The sequence below is a fragment of the Sporothrix schenckii genome (genome assembly GCF_000961545.1).
Source record: "Sporothrix schenckii 1099-18 chromosome Unknown Cont42, whole genome shotgun sequence".
Classification (NCBI taxonomy): Eukaryota; Fungi; Ascomycota; class Sordariomycetes; order Ophiostomatales; family Ophiostomataceae; genus Sporothrix; species Sporothrix schenckii.
Genome location: NW_015971143.1, coordinates 342,195 through 360,799, shown reverse-complemented (window position 1 = coordinate 360,799; position 18,605 = coordinate 342,195). Strand labels below are relative to the sequence as shown.

At 54.9% G+C, this 18,605-nt stretch overlaps 10 protein-coding genes across 10 annotated transcripts; 4 read left to right on the top strand and 6 right to left on the bottom strand.

Annotated features, from left to right (window-relative positions):
- Positions 1–752: 752 nt before the first annotated feature.
- On the bottom strand, positions 753–1,031 carry SPSK_10431 (uncharacterized protein; the record flags this gene model as incomplete). The annotated part of the gene is made up of 1 exon (XM_016736848.1): positions 753–1,031. The coding sequence occupies one exon, from the start codon at positions 1,029–1,031 to the stop codon at positions 753–755; it is 279 nt and encodes a 92-aa protein (XP_016589651.1).
- A 953-nt stretch (positions 1,032–1,984) lies between these two features.
- Positions 1,985–2,152, bottom strand: SPSK_11028 (uncharacterized protein; the record flags this gene model as incomplete). Its single annotated transcript, XM_016737248.1, has 1 exon — positions 1,985–2,152. The coding sequence occupies one exon, from the start codon at positions 2,150–2,152 to the stop codon at positions 1,985–1,987; it is 168 nt and encodes a 55-aa protein (XP_016589650.1).
- SPSK_01399 (exportin-1) lies at positions 2,153–5,718 on the bottom strand (the record flags this gene model as incomplete). The annotated part of the gene is made up of 5 exons (XM_016728314.1): positions 2,153–2,393; positions 2,468–3,266; positions 3,340–4,576; positions 4,659–5,555; positions 5,653–5,718. The coding sequence occupies 5 exons, from the start codon at positions 5,716–5,718 to the stop codon at positions 2,153–2,155; spliced, it is 3,240 nt and encodes a 1,079-aa protein (XP_016589649.1).
- A 777-nt stretch (positions 5,719–6,495) lies between these two features.
- SPSK_10426 (uncharacterized protein) lies at positions 6,496–6,933 on the top strand (the record flags this gene model as incomplete). Its single annotated transcript, XM_016736844.1, has 2 exons — positions 6,496–6,542; positions 6,570–6,933. The coding sequence occupies 2 exons, from the start codon at positions 6,496–6,498 to the stop codon at positions 6,931–6,933; spliced, it is 411 nt and encodes a 136-aa protein (XP_016589648.1).
- A 463-nt stretch (positions 6,934–7,396) lies between these two features.
- Positions 7,397–9,209, bottom strand: SPSK_01601 (alanine-glyoxylate transaminase; the record flags this gene model as incomplete). The annotated part of the gene is made up of 3 exons (XM_016728510.1): positions 7,397–7,480; positions 7,563–8,547; positions 8,695–9,209. 3 exons carry the CDS (start codon positions 9,207–9,209, stop codon positions 7,397–7,399), a joined length of 1,584 nt encoding a protein of 527 aa, XP_016589647.1.
- A 283-nt stretch (positions 9,210–9,492) lies between these two features.
- On the bottom strand, positions 9,493–10,125 carry SPSK_01968 (uncharacterized protein; the record flags this gene model as incomplete). Its single annotated transcript, XM_016728866.1, has 2 exons — positions 9,493–9,712; positions 9,827–10,125. The coding sequence occupies 2 exons, from the start codon at positions 10,123–10,125 to the stop codon at positions 9,493–9,495; spliced, it is 519 nt and encodes a 172-aa protein (XP_016589646.1).
- Positions 10,126–10,169: 44 nt separating this feature from the next.
- On the top strand, positions 10,170–10,874 carry SPSK_01949 (vacuolar protein sorting; the record flags this gene model as incomplete). The annotated part of the gene is made up of 2 exons (XM_016728847.1): positions 10,170–10,238; positions 10,326–10,874. The coding sequence occupies 2 exons, from the start codon at positions 10,170–10,172 to the stop codon at positions 10,872–10,874; spliced, it is 618 nt and encodes a 205-aa protein (XP_016589645.1).
- A 561-nt stretch (positions 10,875–11,435) lies between these two features.
- On the bottom strand, positions 11,436–13,928 carry SPSK_01476 (shugoshin family protein; the record flags this gene model as incomplete). The annotated part of the gene is made up of 3 exons (XM_016728388.1): positions 11,436–13,275; positions 13,343–13,802; positions 13,880–13,928. The coding sequence occupies 3 exons, from the start codon at positions 13,926–13,928 to the stop codon at positions 11,436–11,438; spliced, it is 2,349 nt and encodes a 782-aa protein (XP_016589644.1).
- Positions 13,929–14,499: 571 nt separating this feature from the next.
- Positions 14,500–15,071, top strand: SPSK_01988 (DASH complex subunit DAD2; the record flags this gene model as incomplete). Its single annotated transcript, XM_016728886.1, has 2 exons — positions 14,500–14,845; positions 14,914–15,071. 2 exons carry the CDS (start codon positions 14,500–14,502, stop codon positions 15,069–15,071), a joined length of 504 nt encoding a protein of 167 aa, XP_016589643.1.
- Positions 15,072–16,344: 1,273 nt separating this feature from the next.
- Positions 16,345–18,595, top strand: SPSK_01509 (uncharacterized protein; the record flags this gene model as incomplete). The annotated part of the gene is made up of 2 exons (XM_016728420.1): positions 16,345–16,852; positions 16,917–18,595. 2 exons carry the CDS (start codon positions 16,345–16,347, stop codon positions 18,593–18,595), a joined length of 2,187 nt encoding a protein of 728 aa, XP_016589642.1.
- Positions 18,596–18,605: the final 10 nt, after the last annotated feature.

The window sequence follows — 18,605 nt, the reverse complement described above, 5'->3', positions numbered from 1 at the left end:
CCGATCCATCTCGGCGAGACGCGCGACAAATAGATTCCCGAGGCCATTCATGGTGTACGAGTACGATGCAATTTAGAAACTGTGCGGCGTAAATTGGAAAATGACATGCATGGCTCTTGTTCAGCTTGTAGAACCCTCGATGGTAAATGTGCAATCTCTCGATGATTCATGTTTAATACGCCCAAGAGGGCCGGACGGGTGCAATACGTTTCGTTCTGCCGAATGTCTGAGGCTCGCTGTGCGTAAGTCGTAGTTTTTTTATTTCAATTTTCATTGACAATATGCCGGTGTCGAAGAACGAACTGTCGGCTCGGTGCAAGGGGAGCGGCAAGACATCGACGGTCTGAGAGACAGACAAGCTGGCTGGGAGCGTCCAGGTAAAGGGGGCAGCGTGGGCAAGATGGCCGAACATCCTCACACGCACCTCATGAAAAGCGGCCATCGTCTTGCCAGAGCTATATTGAACGCGGGCGTATGAGACACAACGCGACCAAGGAGCCCTTGAGGACGCGCCCGTATGCAAGTCATAGTCAAGACAAAAACACGGGTCCAACAAGACGCAGACAAATCGCCAATCAACCTGGGACCTGCGTCGACGATCTCTCTCTGTCTTTTTCTTTGGCGGCCTTTTTCTTCTTCCCCCGGAATCAGTTTAATCAGACGCACGCCGCAAAAAAAGGGGGCGAAGGTGGAGGGCGAAGACGATTGTTGGAAGGTCGTTTCTGTTTCTGTATGGTGTGTTGGCTGCCTTCTTACGTGGCACGCCCGTCTTCGGCCGCTTCGTTGCTTGCATTTGTGTAGACAGGGAGAGCGAGGCGTTTCTGCATCCGCCAGCTGTTTGGCATCGAGACCCTTGTGATCCTCGGCTTTGGGCGTTTGTCGGCGGCTACGTCTTTCGTTTGAAGTGTTTCTTTGTGCTTCCACGTCCAACGGGCACACATGAAACCAAAAGCAGTCACGTCGAGTATGGCGACATTTTCAGCCACACCAAGAGGGTTTGTTGGAAGAAGCAAAAAGAGACGAAAGCGCATTTCGGGGACGGGCCAGTATCACCGCGCTTTGTTGTCAATGGCAAGCGACGGCGGCCGAGAAGTGACGAAATATCTGTTCAAGGTCGCAGGCGCAACGCCGGATGCAGTTGCAAGTTCTATCATTCTTTGTGTCTTCTCCCCCTTTATTTTCGGACCAGAGATAACAGACAAAGCGAAAAGGTGTGTACGAGAGAAAATGTGTGCATGTCTGCGTGGTCTCATGATCGCTCCGCCCACTCAATTGCAGCTTGTCCGGCTGCGACCAACATGGAATGACACAGGTGTTGTGAGCATTCACAGACTGTTTCCGCCATCTGGTCTGAGCTCCGGAGAAGTCCACTCATACACGGTCTAAAAGGTTGAAAAAAGTCGAATAATTAGTTGACGTATGATCGTTCCATTTATTTAATGGTAAGTATTTGGTATATTTCATGTCTGCATACAAGCGAGTGGCTAAGACTGAAAGCGAGGGGTGAAACGATGTTTACTTTCTAAACGTAAGCTTCGTTGTTGTCTTTTGTCCATCTTCTTCATATTAGCCCTTCTAGACTCCGTCACTCTCCCAATCATTTTCCCCTCTTCGTCCTCTAAATGGTATCGCCCCTAGTTGTCGATCCCTTTTCCTTTGTCCTTCCAGTTTTTTTTCTCGAAATTTGATGTGCAGACGCAAGTCAATAAATAAAATCAAAGAGACACAAACAGGAATGAAAGAAGGAAGATACCAACGGTTGCAAAAACGTGAGCAAAATTAGAGAAAAACAAAGTAAAAAGGCATAGCAAATGTAACAAAATATGAGTAAGAAAGGAAAAAGACGACGGGACGAACGGACAACAGAAAGGGCGCGACGCATGGCAGCTACTGCAAAAAGAAACGATAATTTTCGCCGGAGCGGTACATGGGCTGAAAGGCGACAAGAATGCGCACCCAACCGGCAGACACGCCACTGCCAAACTTAGACGCCGTACAACTCCCAAGCGTCAAAGTCGTCGTCTTGAACGCCCTTCTTGTGGGCACTGGCACTGCTTGCAGAGTTCCCGAGAGTCTTCGTGCCTAGCGCTGTCGTCGATGCCCTGTCCGCATAATATACAGGTGCAAACTCGGTCCTGAGCTCTTCGCCCAGTCACAGTTCGTCGTCCTGGTCAAGCTCAGAGGGCTTGAGCAGACCAGACACCTTGGACCGCCGCTCAATGTCGGCCTGCTTGGCATCGCTCTCGGCCTGCTCCTTCTCGGCCAGATACAGCTCGGCGTTGTCGCCTGAGAATTCCCGCAGCGAGATGAGGAAGTCGCGCAAGCTTAAGCGGAACTTGTCGTACTGCGTGTTTAGCGTGAAGAGGCTCTCCACAAAGGCTTGAATTTGGCCACTGCATTGCGTTAGTAAGAATCAAAGGTCAGGTGCGATATGAGTCAATAAAACAATACACGTAGGACAACGTACGGTTGTAGGTTGCTGAAGGCGTTGCGCAGAAGGTTGGCGACGTAGTTGGTCAGGAACTCGCGGTTGGGCGTGTTGGCCTGCGCCTGGTCTGGCTGGTAGATAGGGCCCTGGATCTTGGGAGCCGAGCCATCGGCGGGATCGACGAGGTAGAACATTCGCACCAGGAGCGATGACTGGGTCTTGAAGCCGGCCTTGTGGTCTGTGTCGGTGAGAACGTAGAATACGTCCTGCAGGATGAGAATGAAGAACTGGTTGAAAAACGCGTTGGCAGTCGATGTGTCCGTCTTCTCGGCGACGTTGTTGATCAGCTCCAGGCACATACCCAGACCGGCGGCCTCGACGTCGCGGTTGTCGTGCTTGCTAGCCCACAGGCAAGCATCGATGACAAACTTGAACTGGCGGTTGTCGAGCTTCAGGAGCGCTGGGAAGCAGTGCAGGTTGATAGCCCGCAGCAGATTGAAAAACTCCACACGGTGCTCGGGGAACTCGGAGAAATCCTTGTTGATCATCTCCAGCGTGCACTCGAACACGTTCTCCATGATGATGGGCACCTGGTCTTCCATCAGGCTGCCCAGCTTTGAGATGATGGCTGCCATTGCCTTCAGCACCTCTGCATCGCGGGCGTTGGGGACGTTCCGGTTGTAATCGACCAAAACCGAGTCGAGCAGCTGCGGGACCATCTGCGTGCGCACTGCCTGGAGCTCCTCGGCCTTATCGACAAACACCTCGATGAGCTTCAAAATCTCCTTCTTGATTGTCCGCAGACCGCGGACCTTGGGCGTCTTGGGTGCAATTTCTCCTGCAAAATGTTAGTATACCCCACGTTGGGTTGTCTTCTTTTACCAAAAAAAAGAATACCGTCGTATGCTTACCGTCACGAGCTACAGCCTCCGAGATAAGTTGGCTGGTGGCGCGGTACATCTGGAGGAGGTCAAGGTAGATGCGGCCGATCTGGGGGTAAAAGTAAGGACCGATCGATGTGCACGCGGCAACGTTGGTCTTCATGATGTTGCCAATAATCTTGATCGTGTCGGAGTCTTGGAGGATGGAAGGGTCTGCTGTGGCTGACTTAATGATCTGGTCCCATGCGCTGTTGGGTAGCGCCATGAGGTCGGAAAGCAGACGCTCCTGCTGGCTACGGTTGCCCTGTGCAGAAACCATATAACCACAGGCCTCGTAGAATGTGTGCACCTGCTGCGGCGTCAGATCGCAGGTGATTTTCTGGAGGTTCCGAACAATCTCATCGATGAACGGCTCCTGCTCGCTAGGCTGAAGGGCGACAAAGTGGCGGCGGCACTGTTTGGCAATCTTGATGAATGTGTCACAGGCCATGTCCTGCACGCCCTCATGCGATTCGTGCATGAATTCGAACAGCTTGTTGACGACCGTCTTCAGGAACTTCCAGTGGGCTTTCAGGAAGCGAGGATACTGGCCGACAATGTACATAATGTTGCTCGCGACGACAGCCTTGTTGTCCTTGCCGCGCTTCATTTCCGTAAGGCCCAGGAGGTCCTTGATGACGGTAACCAGGAACCGCTTCTCCGTCTCTTCGTTCATGGCCAGCGAGATGGAACCAATGGCCCAGCAGAGTACATTGCAGTTATGCCATGACCACTCCGAGCCGTCGACCTGGCGCGCGAGTTTCTCCGTCATGATTTGCTCTGTGTCGACAACGTCGAGATGTGTGAGGTAGACAAGACACTCGCGGATGGTCTTGTACAGCTGCACGGTGTCGCTTTCCTTGACAAACTCACGAACAATCTCGCCCTCGTCGTTCTCGACAATCAGCACCTCCTCAGGACGCACCATCTTCTCGATCATAACGATGCGGAGGTTTGACAGGATCTCCTTGTACTTGTGCTTCCGCAGAGGGTAGTTGTTCAGGAGGGCCGGGTTGGGTGCGCCGTTCGAGGTAAGGGTGCCCATGGCGAGAAGAGGGTTCGCCTCGGACATGGGAAGAGACTGCATCTCCTCGTACAGCTCCTGGACAAGCTTCAGCCAGTAGTCGAGGGTGATCTTGAAGATCTCACGGTCGTCAATCTGGGAAATGCGAATGAGGTAGAAATGGGCGTGGGTGAGGAAGTCGCGGTTTGGTAGATTCTCGATGAGCTGCGTGGTACAAGCCATTGGTCAGTACATGCTCTACAACGTGCACTGGGCATCAGGAGTATCAGGACGGCGAAATACATACGTTGAGATGCATGGTGAAGAAATTGCACAAAAAGAGTGCCAGGTTCTGCACGAATTCCTGATCCCGAGAATTGCTTTGCGGGTAGGTCGTCTTCAGGTCCATGGACAAGGGAATGATGGTGGCAATGGTCGTGAGGACCTCAGTGAACATCTTGATGAGCTGTTCGTCGTAGTTGCCTACTTGGCCCGGACCCGACGTCTGCAGACCGCCGATCTCGGTCAGGCACTGCAGCGTGATGTTGCGGAACTCGGGCACCTCAAGGAAACGTGTGCGGAGGGTGTCGATGAGGGGCGTCTCGAAAATGTAACCGAGAGGGATCCAGTTGCAGAAGCGCAGCAGGGTCTCGAGGGTCGCCTTCACCAGACTGGTCTGGGTGGCCGTGTTGAGAATCTCGGTGCAGAGCTGGAAGATCTGCGAGAACTCGGCACACATGGTGGTCTTGAGGTTGCGGGTCTTTGTAGACGTCATCTGCTCGGCGGAATAGTCAAAGACCTCCTCGGAGAGGAGGCGCAAGATGATCATGTTGTTCTCGCAAATCGACAAGCTCGAGCGGCAGGCGGTAATGATCTCGTTGATAAACGTGGGCCAGTTGTGCGGCCACTCCTGCTTCAGGATCGAGATCAGGACAAGGTTGAGCTTGTTCAACAGCGTCTTGTGTTCGCGCAGGGCCTCTTCCGAGTCGGAGCTCTGGATAATGAACTGCACGACAAAGTTGCGGATGCCTTGACACTGTTCCCGCGGCAGGACCTTCCATCTCGTCATGATGACATGGTCGAGCACCTGCAGCGCCAGAAACTTTGTTTGTGGGTACGTGGCCTCAGAAAGGATTTTGTCGACGATGAGCCAGGCGTCAGGATCCTCTTTGAATTGGTTCAGGGCGCTCTCGGCAGCTTTTTGCTAAAGCAGAGAAAGGCGAGGCATACGTCAGCTACGACACAAGGCACGACAAGCGGCACGGGTAGGAAAACAAATCACAAGGCCGAGAAAGACATACCTGCTCGCCGCGGCCTTCATAGAAGGCGCGCACGACCGAATCGAGCTCTGCCACGGTGGGGGCCATCGCGGGAGAGGTTCCCAAGGGAGATTATATCAAATGCGAAAAGAGTGCGTCGAGGATGGGCACGGGTGTTTGCCAGGAAAGGCCCAGCAAACCAGCTGCAGTTGGAGATCTAGGCCCAGTAAGCGATTGCGCGACGGTGCAGGCTGCAATGGGCGCTCATGTAGGTCGGATCGAAGAGACGGTGAGAGGGGTTAGACGACTGCTTCGTGAGGTAAGTAGAAGGACTAGGTACGGCAAGCTCGAGAGTGGCGAGATTTTGTTGTCCAGAGAAGGCTGTCGGAGTGGGGGGGACAGGATTTGCCGGGTGGATGCGCTGGGCGGAGCTTTTGTATGCACAAATGGCCTTGGATGTTTCGAGAAAGTGAGTACGTGCCAAAGCTGAACGTCTCAACCAAAACAAAGGCTTAGATTGAAAGAAAGGGAGTAAATGGAGGAGTCGTCGGCCACAATAAGTCGAGTTGTAAGAAGCGATACAAGAAAAAGCGCCCGCGAGACAAGCAACGCGCTCGCTGTCTTACGCGTTTCGATTTCGTTGGCTGCTAGACTGCGTGTGGTGAAGGGTGTGGTGGTGGAGGAGTCAAAGCAGAATGTTGTGGGCGTTTCGGTGAGGTTGTAGGCGAAGAAATGCTGTCGGAAGAGAGAGGAGCCTTCGTGATGATGTCGTCGGCAGGTGCAGGTCGGCAGAAAGAGTGCGCAGGGGGGGAGGGAGAGTGAAAAAGGAAGGATCGAGATGGGAGGGACGAAAGGGTAGGAACAAGTGTCGTGCGTAGGCGGAGAATGGGAGGAGGAAAAGTGAGGTGGCGGGGTCTCTGGGAGGGCAGGCGGTAAGATACGGCTAGCAACAGCAGCAGGCAAGAGCGACAGGCAAAGCGAATCGACTTTGGCGCAGCAAGAAACTGCACTACAACAGCAAGAGGACAACAAGAGGACAGCAGCGGAAAGGGAAGGCGAGAGGGGCGGAGGCCCGGTATGGAGACAACGCAGGGCTACGGAGGGCAGATGAAGCCAGGCCGTGAACCAGGCTTAACCGACAGCTTTGGACAGCCCCGCGATTTTTCACATTTGATTAGCAACCAGGCGCTACTGGAGCTGCGTCTTGGGGAGAGTTGGGAGCTGATGGCGGGAAGCTCTGTGGCTTTTACTGCGACGAGGGGATTGGGCGCCGGGTTTCGTTGGGCCATTTTGACCGTTCGCCCCTCACCCTCCACCGGCTGAGAGAGCGTGAACGCATTGTATTTCGTACCCCGTCTGCACTTTTGAAGGCATTGCTACTTGCGACCTTTTCACTTCCTGTTATTAGTAATTTGGTAGGGCGAAGTTGGAACGACTTGACCACTCTATGCTGGGCAGTGCAAAAGACTGGCTGTCGGCGACTTTTCACACGAAACGCACCTGGAAACCAGGGGGTTCTGGACTTGTAAATTCACATGGCGTGTGTCTGTGTTCAATTTAAAATTTAATTGTGATCGAGGTGAACTTTGGTGCCGAGCAGCTGGTAGCCGCCTACAAACCTCGTACATAAATGATTTGTTAACACAGACTCAAAGACAAATTACGACCCCTGCGACCTGCCATAAGCCGTTTACACACCAGACAAAATAGAGCATAACCTTTGGTATTCGAATCAATTGAAGGAGACCTTGACAGGGATAGTATTTACTTTCTACAGAGGCTCGATCTATGCTTTTTGGTAACCAAACTCGGCCAAACTCTCCTCGAGCGCCTTGAGCGCACGCTCGACGTGGCCTCTCTCGGGCTCCAGCTGCGGCGGTCGTTAGTCTGTGCAGTGGTTGATGGGAAGACCCGACTTGGCAGGACACATGGACCGCGCGGAATCGACTTACAATGCTGACACCCATGTGGCCAAAACGAATGTACTTGGTGGCAATTTCCTTGTGGATGCCGCCGGCAAAGACAACGTTCTTCTTGCCCAGGCTGGGCAGGATCTGCGCGATCTGGATCGACTCCGGCAGGTAGATGGCGGTCATGGCGTGCGCCTGGTCCTCGGGCTTCGAGGCGACCTGCTTCAGGCCCAGGCTGGTGATGGCGGCCTTGATCTTGTCCGAGGCCGCCTTGTGCTTGGCGAAGCGCTCCGCCAGGGGCACAGAGAGGATTTGGCCCAGGGAGGTGTGGAGGGCGTGAACGAGCTGGGGGGACGGCGTCGCAAAGTAGGACGGCTTCTTGGCCTCGTAGTTTCGCATAATCGGCAGCCAGTTTTGGATCGACGCATAGTACGCGGCGGGCGGCGTCTTGCGGTTTTCCACAGCCCGGAGGGCGCGGCCGCTGAAGAAGGAGATGGACAGCCCAGCGGGGACGCCAATGGCCTTCTGGCTGGCCGTGACGACACCGTCCAGCTTCCAGTCGTCAAAGGCAATTTCCTCGCAGGCGACCGAGCACACGCCGTCCACAATGACGAGCGTGTCCGGCGAGACGCGGTGGACGAGCTCGGACAAGCTGCGGAGCTCGCTCAGGACGCCGGTGGAGGTGTCGACGTGCGTGACGGTCAGCAGCTTATACTGCTTCGCCTTGAGGGCGGCCTCGATGTCGGGCAGCTGGGGGCGGCTGCCGACGGGCGCCTTGAGCTCCGTGACATCAGCGCCGTAGGTGCGGAGGGCGTTGGCGAAGCCGTCGCTGAAGTAGCCGGTGCCGAGGACGAGTGCGGCCTCACCCTTCTCGATCAGGTTGGCACCGACAATGTCCCAGCCAAGGGTGCCGGAGCCGGAGATAACAAACGGCTGAGCGGCCGGGTCGGTGGACTGGAAGAGTTTGCGGAGGCCCGAGAGGACTTCGCCGAAGACGGAAACAAATGCCGGGCCGACATGGCTCTCGCTGTGACAGTTAGATGAGGATGTTCTCGTACGTCAAGTAAGGCCGCGCGACGATGGAAAAAAGACGTCACGACAGAAAACAATTGCAAAACGAAGAGCATATCCGTCCTCTCCCCCCACCCAAAAATCACATGCAGAAGCCGCTTACCTGTAGTGGCTCATGGAGTTGAGGACGGCATCATCGAACTCAATGGGGCCCGGAATGAGCAGTGTGGGGTGATCCGACTGTGACGACATTTTGGGCGATGAAGCGGTAGTTGTGGTATGCAGACGACGGTTGACTGTTGATGTTGACGGGGTGGGCGAGGAATAAGTAGTAGACGGTCGATAAGCCGAGGAGGCGGACAAGTGCCCAGCAATCCCTGCTAACCGATGTACAGAGGGGCTGTCATCGGTGACACGGCGATGGGGGGGGACCATAATTCTGGCAGCAGTAGCGCCGCTGTGGAAGGCGCGTTGGGTTCCGCCTTCGCCTGTGATTGCCGTCGCAGAACTTGCTTTTGTTGCTGTTGGCGTGCCTGCTGCTCCTGCCTGACTTAGTAATATTGCCTTCCAAGTGGCTGAAGACGACCACGACCACGCACTAAGGAAGGTACTTTGTTGGCGACTCGGCAGGAAGGAACAAGGCCAGCGCGCACGACGGACGATGGTGAGAGGCTGCATTGTGAACGGGAGAGAGGAGACAAAACGAGAGGAGGTAGACGACCCGGAGGCATTAAAAAAGGAAAATAAATCCGGAGAATTGCGTCAATTGGGCGGCACGGCGCTGGTTTCCACGGATAAACAGGTGCGGCGGGCTTGGGCAGTGTTCAGTTGTTCCTTCCTCCGCTGGATGGCGCTTTCCCGTCTCAAAGTCCTGCGGGTGGTGCCTGCCCGCCTGTCTTTTGGAGGTTGCGCTTTTATGATGCCTCCGGGATTAGAGAACCCCTTTACGAGAGTGTAGGCCCTAAATCTCCGAACGAACGCCGTCCGCCAAAGGCACTTTCAGGTACTCTCTGGTATCGTACGGAGAGGAGCGAATTTGCCGGCTCCCACGCGCTGCTCCATTAAAGACGACAGCCCCGCCCGAGAGGGGTCGTCCACTGATGCTTGGTTCTCTATTGTTGCCCCCGGTTCCGATTTTCGGGGTCGTTTCCAGGTCCTGTGGCTTGGTGTCCAGCGATGTCCTAGTGGCTGATGAAAATTTGGGGGAAAAGGGAAGGTGGAGTGCTGGAGCTTGCCTTCTTGGGAAAGCTTTCCAGAAGAGGCAGCAACGCGGCCCAGCCACTCCTGTCGCTTACGTGCCACTAGCAGGCGACAATTCTAGGCAAGACCGATTGGGCCACGGCATGCGACGGGATACTCCCTCTCTCAACCGCATTCGTCGACAGCCCTTCTCTGGCAACACAGCAACTGGCGACAGCAAAGCAAAAGCAACCCTCGTGCGCACCCTCTTCTCATCTAGACCCGCTGCAGACCGCCTGCGTCGACCGCGATCGGCTGCGAAGCAACGGAACTGGGCGGCTCGTCTTGCCCCCTTCCCCGTGTTGGCGCCCTCGGAGTGCACCGACACTCGCTCCATACACTGCGGATTCGCCATTGAACAGAAGGACACACCAGTCTAGCGGGCGTCCTTCAGTCACCATGGCGTTCCTCATTCTTGTCATCGGCGACCTGCACATCCCAGACCGGGCACTGGACATTCCCGCAAAGGTAGGCTTGCCAGCGTTTCCTGAATCTAGCGGATTGCCTCTTTTTTTTCTGCGTTCTGTGCTCTAACACGGCGTCCTCGTTTGGCAGTTCAAGAAGCTTCTTGCACCAGGAAAGATTGGCCAGACCCTTTGTCTCGGCAACCTCACCGACAAGCACACCTACGAGTACCTACGGTCCGTGGCGCCGGATCTCAAGATTGTTAAGGGCCGCTTCGATGTCGAGGCCACCGCCCTGCCCCTGACCCAGGTCGTCACCCACGGCGCCATCCGCGTGGGTTTCCTCGAAGGCTTCACGCTCGTTAGCAACGAGCCCGATCTGCTGCTGGCCGAAGCCAATCGCCTGGACGTGGACGTGCTCTGCTGGGGCGGCACCCACAAGTTTGAATGTTTCGAGTACATGGACAAGTTCTTCATCAATCCTGGCAGCGCAACGGGCGCCTACTTTTCTGGCTGGGGCGGTGATGGGGACAAGCCCGAGGACGAGGTCGTGCCGAGCTTCTGCCTCATGGACGTCCAGGGCATCTCGCTTACGTTGTATGTCTACCAACTGCGCAAAGACGCCAATGGCACGGAAAGCGTTGCAGTGGAGAAGGTGACATATTCAAAGCCTGTACAGCCGACAGGATCGGCCTCATAAGCGCAGGGACGAGAAAAGGGGGGGTATAACCTTTGATGTCTGTGCTTTCTGGCTTTCAGTTCGTTTGTTGTTGGCGTTTCGTTTTTATCTTGTAGCAGACGTGAGTAACTTGCTATTTTGTGTTTACCTTTCCGGAGACGACACCTGTATATACCACTTTTACTAGGCAAATGTCTGTTTGAATCACCGACGGGTTTCGCTCTGGCCAGAAGAAAGCTTTTGATACATGCCACGTAGTACAAGGATGGAATTTTGAGAGTTTCATCAAAGCTTGCCAAAGTAAGGCATTCCATTAAAAACAGAGAAAATGAGTGGCAAATAGGATATCCTAAAAAATAAAACGGTCGGCCGCAGTCGCAAAGTTTCCAAATACAACGGAAGCAACAAATGCAAGTAAACCAAGAAGAGCCAAAAAGAAAACATAAAAGCAGGAATCTGAAGGCAAGGAATGACAACGCAAACAAGGAGGGTTGTTCGTATAAAATAAAAAAGGACAACGCCGAAACACCATGCTCGCGTCTGGCCACTTGAGTGTGGTGTTCTACTCCATCGTCTCAATCATTATAGCATCATGCTCCGTCGCCGTGATATCCTGTCCCGTGTTGATAGTGCCCGGGCCTCTATGGCTTGACCGTCATCTCTTTCCACAGGTGGCTCGTAGGAGGAGTCGGCAGCATCTTCTTCATCGTCTTCGAGCATGGATCCTCTTTTCATCCCAACCATTGACGCCCGCTTGCGTGCTGCTGATGGCCGGGTATGCCGATCCGCCGACGAAGTGCCATCTTCCCGTGCATTTGTCGTCGAAGACCGCCGCGTGGTTTTGAGAGAAGCCCGAGAAGAAGCCGACTTTCTTGATCCATCTCTCGCCTTGCCCATGCTAGCTTCGCACTCCTCGTCCTCCGCCTCTTGGGATGGAGATGAAGCGACCGTAAACTCATACGGGTCCTGGTCAGCCGCTGAACTGTTTGTCAACTCAGCTTCGGAGTCGGGCTTGTTGACTGCCTTTTGCTCTCCGACTGAAGACGCTCGTGGCTGGTGCTTGTCCGAATCCGTGACATGCTGAGCCTGTGCAGCCTTGTCCTCCTTGGATTGTTGCTCGTGGGGCCGCAGAACGAGCAAATCGGATTTCGCAACCGTGGGCATCGCTGCTATATCTTGCCCATCTTGGTGGGGCTGGTGACTCTGGCGCTGAACGTATTTCCCTTCGCCTGCGACAGCGTCGAAGAGCTCCTTTGTCGGACGACGCATTTTGTCCCGCAGGTTGGGCTCTGCATAACTGACCGAGGCGCGTGATCGTCTATTAGGCCGAGACGTCTCGCCATGGGAGGAAATGTCAGCCGGCGGCGGGGTGTCGCGGCCTTCAACGTGTGTAGGTACGAGGCGCTGAGAGGTGAGAATTTTTGCCGTTGCAGGGGATGGTGTGCAAGGACACGGGGCTTCTGGTTCAAGTTCGGGCAATGGCTCGCTGTCGACATCGACGTGTCCTGGTGCTTGGTCATTAGAGGACAGAGGTGTAGTAGGCTTGCGGGTGTTGTCGCTCTTGTCATCATCGACCTTGACGTCAACAGCAGCCGGTGGTGTTGTTTCCGAAATATCCACGACCAAGGGCGACTTCATGCGGTTCCGCATACGGCCTCCAAGTTGTACCGCTTTGTGGGTGTTTCCGTTACCTCCCTTGTGCTTTCCGGATGCGTCGTTCAGAGCCTGCTTCCGAGGCGACGAGATATCTTCATTGGCGTTCTTGGCAGCAAGGGGCTTGCGTCCTCCCACAGCAGTCTTGACTTCGCCGGTGGTTTCATTCGACTCCTTACGACTGTTGACGAGGCTTCTTATGCTCTTCGGATTTTTCAGCTCCCGTGTTGGCACACTGCGATCAATTGGTGCCGACGCCTTGCTATTCGCCTCGCCGGCCTTCATCCCACGAGCAACAGCGTTCTCATCATTGACAGCGAACTTTCTCTTTCCAGCGGGTTTTGAAGACGGGGTAGAAGCCACTGCAGCTGGTGCGGCGGGGGCGGCAGAGATCGGGGCAGCAGCAGTTTCGGGCGCCGATGTTGGTTGTACCGTTTTTGCGGTTGTGCTTACGGTGTGAATGGTAATGGCCGTTGTCTCAGGCTCGGATTTCGACTTTGCGATACTGGGAGGTGGTGCTGGTTGCGAGACCTTGGCTACATGTACTTCCTCCACCTTGGTGCCATTGGAGGGCTCTTTCACTGTAGCAGTTGTCTTGAGCTTCGGTGCGGGCTCAGCTTTTTGGACGGTATTGGCCGTTGTTTTCTTCGTCGGGTCCACTGAAATCGTCGAGTCAACGTGGAGGAGGCGAGAGACTGGTGGAGGGCCAAGCACGGGGGAATCAGCCGTTTCACTATCGTCGGACTGGATGGCAAGGATTTCGTCTCGGCTAGGGGTATTCGTCAGCACTACGAGCAAGTGAGGACAATTCATAAGACACAAAACCCAGGACGTACCTGAGAGTCTTCCGCGGGAAGCTCTTAGTTTCGTAGATTGGCGGCAGGCGGCCTTCTTGGATCGCAAGACTCTCTGCCTCGCTCGGCGAAAGAGCAGGCGGTTTTCTCTGCAGCGGCGACACGGCCTCCCTCGACAGGCTCAGTCTTGCGGGCTTATCGGCGCGTCGTAGAGGCACGGGCGACTGTCTCTTGGTCGGTGGTTCGAGGCCAAAGGTGGCAAGGAGAGAGCCCAATTCGAAGAGCTGGGCCTCCATCTTTTGTTTTATCTGCAGGGCATGGTCGGCCACGCGCTGGGACTTGTTGTCGTCGATCTCCTTTTCAAGGCGCAAGACCTGACCACGCAGCTCGAGGTTTTCGGACAGGAGTCGTGCGCATTCGTTTTCGAGGCCGCGGATGCGAAGCGACTGGTTCGAGTTGACACGAGCGATGTCTCTGTTCTGGCGCAGGAACTTGCGCCGCACTGTTTACGTTAACAAAGGAGACAAGTCCAAGGAGGCAACGATGTCTTCCGAAAAGAAAAACAATGGCTTCACGCACAGTTGTCGTAGCTATCGACCAGCGCAGGGGATTCGTTCAGTCGCGCCATCTCTCATAACGGTGAGGAGACCGACGTAGAGACAAAGAGGACGACAGCAATATCGTGGAGTGTGTCGGGCAATGGCGAAGCGGTGCCGGAGGGGAAGAGTGCGAGAGGAAGTGGTGTCGTCGTTGTCCAAGGGCGGAATTTGGTCGCGCGACAAAAGCTCGCGATTCGAAGCTGCTTTGTTAGTATTTCCGATGCATGCAAACAACAGGCCTTTTTTTGTCCCGGGCCGTTTTGTCTACCGCCGGTTGTATGGTGCCTGGTGCCATTGGCACCTTCTCGATTAATTTTACGGGGTGTTGTTTACGCCAATCTTATTTGGGCAGGAGGGTTGGCCGGGCAGCCCCAACCTGTCTGGGCCGGTAGTGTGGCTCACCACGCACAAGCCACATTCCAATCAACAATGCCCCGCCATACGAATTACAGTTGCGACATCCCCAGTCGCATAATAGTGGCTATTCGATATCCAAGTTTGGACCTGCTTGCTTGCTCCCGTTTGCTGTCAACAGCTTTTGGCAACATCCGACGCGCCACAACGTACAGCTAGTATAAAGTGCATACAGATGCGGCGACAATGGCCTTCTCTTCACGATCGATACCGTCTGGGCACCTGCGGCAGACATCTGTGCCTGGCGCATCGACAGGCATGTCGCTCCAGGCGCGCGTCAACGAAAAGCGCGAGGAGCTCGAGAACCTGAAGCAGCTGCGCGACCTCAGTGCTGCGGTGGCCTCGCAAATGGAGGCGCTCGAAGAGAAGCTATCGACACTGTCTGACGGAACCGAAGGTATGCAAATTGAGCCACGACAGCACCGGATGCTCTTGACCGGTTCGAGACTGATTGCTAACAGTAGCATCGCAGCGATTGCAACCGTGATGGCCAACTGGCATAATGTGCTGCGGGCAATCAATATGGCATCAAGTAGGTTATCTGCATGCGGGCATAGCTACACGTATTTGTTGGCATTCTGAATCTCTAACACAATGAAGCAAAACTGCCCCGGGCGCCGACAGAGAACGAGGACAGCTCCGTTTCCCTTCCGCAGATGCTCGTGCGCATTCCCACGGAACACGCTCCGAGCCTGCAAGCACAAGCAGACGAGGCCGCTGCCGCTGCCGCTTTGGAAGAAGAGGGCGAGGCATCATGAGGCTCATGGCAGCCCCCTACTTTTGAAAAGAGCTGCCCAGCACAAGAGATGCTACGCCAGTTATTTGTTGCTCCAGACCGTCAGCTACGGACGCTACCAACCACTTCAGAAGGCCCATGGTCGCTGTCCGTCGCGCCTCTGTTATCAACCGCCAAAATGGTCGCCGTTGCCAAACTGGCTCCGAAAGTTGGTGGTGCGTGCCCCACTTTCGTCAACGGCTAACAGCACGCGTTGTCAAAGCGGCAAGTCGCGTCAAAAACGCGTTTATTAGTCATATTGGCTGTTTACAGGTTGCAACAAAACCCTTCCAACAGGTGTTTCTGATAGATTCGCGGAAAAGGTTAAGGGAACGTTATATGACAAGACGATAATTGTATGAGTAATGAACCTATTGAAGAACAAAGCAGTCCGCGTCGTATCACTCTGTACAACATATGTGTCCCCTCAGACTGCACTCGCCGTCTCAGCTGCGAGGGCAATAAATAATAGCCGACTTATTATTGAGTGTCAAGAGCACTCGCACTACGTACGATCATTATAAGGAAGGAGTGTGACGGACTTGCAGAAGCGTATGCTCCGTCATCCTCTCCGTTACACTTACCGTCCCACCTGCACCTTCCCGCACTCGCGACGCGACTATTTGCTGTCAACACGGAAAGTGCGCGAAAAAGCTGCAGGAGGGCAAGAAAACGGAAGGAGCGAACAGCTTCCAGTTGCACAAATATAAACAAAATCTACGATCGGGGAGCAACACAAAAACGCAACATCTCCACCTCAACAAACTGTTTTCCCTCTGCTTCAAAACTCTTCTACAAACCTATCTCTACAGCCTCCAATCGCGGTGACACATTTGCATTTTAGCCTCATGTTTCTGGCAATCAATCACACCAAACCCGAAGGCATAAGAGCGCCGAATATCAGCAGCGAGCCGTTTCACGACTCGCGACCACCCACCCCTGGCCCCGAGTTGGCGCTTTTCCCAATTCCCTCTCCCACGAAATTGCTGCCCCCTTGTGCCCTTCCACAACCCCCTTGCTAATAATTCGTACCGAAAACCCGTTTCGTTTCTTTTGGCCGAAGGGGCCCAGCTCCCAGGACCAACCCGTTAGCGTTGGTTTCATTGGAATTTGATCTCGTCTTCCACGCGGTCGACGCTGATTGAGGCACACTGTTTCAAAGATTCCACCCCCTCGCTGGTCTGACCCCTCTGAAGAATAAATCCGGGACCCCTTTTCTTCATTGAATCGCAGAAAAGGGCGGCGTCCCTGCCTCGATGGCCCTCGACCACATGGCCCCCCAACTACAACCCACAAATCATGCTGGTTTCGTGACGGGTTCTGAGAACGTCAGTCCTTCCAGACTTGTTGGAGCACCTTCGACGCCTACGATCTCGGATGACAAGGACCCCAATACACCCGTTCGTTCATCTTATCTGGAGGAACTGAGCATTGGAGCGTTGCAGAATGTACAGAACCTAGCACAGGTTCCTACTTCACGCAACCGGCATCCCAAGGCCAAGGCCGACGTCCACGTTCCAGCAAGCATCGCCACCCCAGACTCGCTGGCCGACGTTCTGAGTAACTTTCACATTTACAGCCCTCCCGAGAAGGAAGCGGTCACTTCGGAACTCAGTAAGGTCACCGTACGGCAGACGCAAGAGACCGTTTCTGCGTCGCCACATAGCCCCAAGCTTCAGAAATCGGCCCGCAACGCAAAGCACGCCCACTTCGCTCTGCCGGAACAGCCTTGCGACAGTGTTGAAGGAGGTCCAAGTCTGACAGGTACGTTTAACCATCCTGTAGTATTTAGCAACCCGATGTCATGATTGACATGCGATGCGTCCAGGTTCAGTCAGACGCGAGTCATTTTCTGCGCTTTTATCGGAGTCTGATATACAGTCCACCATTCAACAACACGACGCAAAGAACTTTAACTGGATTCTCTCTCTTCCTCGCGACGCTGGCAATTTCGTTGGAGATAAGCACTTGCGCCGCATTTGCTCGGCTACCGATCTGGCAGACAGCGCCAGTCAAGACCGAAAAGTGTACTTTGGCTGCAACATCTTGCGGCAGAGATCGCTATCCCGAAGCTCTGTCACAGGCAGAGACCGAGCAGTCAATACATATACTCTCATTGCTACACCCTTGAGCAACCGTGCAGAGGTAAACGACATTCACGCTCCAGCAGAAACCATGATCGATACGCTCCTACCTCCAAATTCCACAGGCGTGGTACCGGCGGACTTCAGCGGCCTCTCGCCCAAACCAGTTGGGGCACCACTTGATCAAGGCTCCTATGAGCGGGCACAGTCCGTACCGCGTTCACCTGGTAGCTCTGTTGCGCGTATCGAGGATACCCTGGAGGAGCTGGACAGACTAGAGGACCAGTTCGAAGCGGTACATCGTATGGTTCGTGTCAAGCGCGTGGCGTCACCAGACAAAGAGGCCTTTGACCGCCGAAGCCCGGGCCACGGCGCCGCTGACACCCAAAATTCGACTACCAAAACGGGCACTGTTCGCTCAAGACCCTCTGGCGTAGCCCGAACGTCATCAGTGCGTAAGTCAGCCGGCGCCCCTGACCCGGCGACGAAGTCAACGGAGGAGACACCGGCTGCCACGACTAGCGCTGCTACGAAGAGGTTGAGTGTTGCTCGCCCGCTGAGTCTACTTCCGCCGAAACCGCCAGTAAAGTCGAGCAAGCCGCCTACAACATCGACATTTGAGCTTCCAGGTGAGGCTGTGGCACGCAGACTAAAGGAACAACGCGAGGCTCGCATGTCAGCAGCCGCTGCGGCGGCGGCTGTTGGGGCCAAACCAACCACGACAAAGACAGGGCAGTTTCGCAAGGCTCGGTCGGTAAAGCCACCGACGATCCCAACCTTTGAGCTTCCCGGAGAAGCAATTTCTAGACGCAAGAGAGAAGAGCACGAAGCCAAGCTCAGGCGGCAAGAGGAAGAAGAAAAGAAGCGGCGCGAATTCAAGGCGAGGCCCGTTCGACTGAGCGTCACGCCGAGCACAGTCCCGCGTGAGACCATCTCCAGTCGTGCCCGAACGAAGCGGACCTCCATCATTGGCGAAGCCAGCATGGCAAGTGGTGGTCTAAGCGTGCCGGGATCTGCGGTGCCGGGGTCTGCGTCACCGGCAAACAGACGTTTGTCAGTCATCTCGTCAGACTCGGCGGGCCGTACCAACAGCTCGGGCCAGGTGACTCGTGGGCGCGGACCAGCGCTGGGATCGTCGCCCACAGCAGCCGGACAGATGAGCAGGGCTACGTCGACATCCACTGGTAGCATCAGCGGAAAGCGGAGCACAATCTCGGTGGAAGATGTGCAGTACCAAAAGCTACGAGGCAGAGAGATTCTCCAGCGAGACAGCATCCTGTCTTCGGATCGCGACCGTGAGAAGCGGGAACGTGAAGCGATCGCCAGGCAGGCCCGTCAGGAGGCAGCTGAGAGATCTAGGGCGCTCAGCCGAGAGTGGGCCGAAAGACAGAAGCTGAAGGCCAAGAAGGCCACGACGGCATGAAAACAGCTAC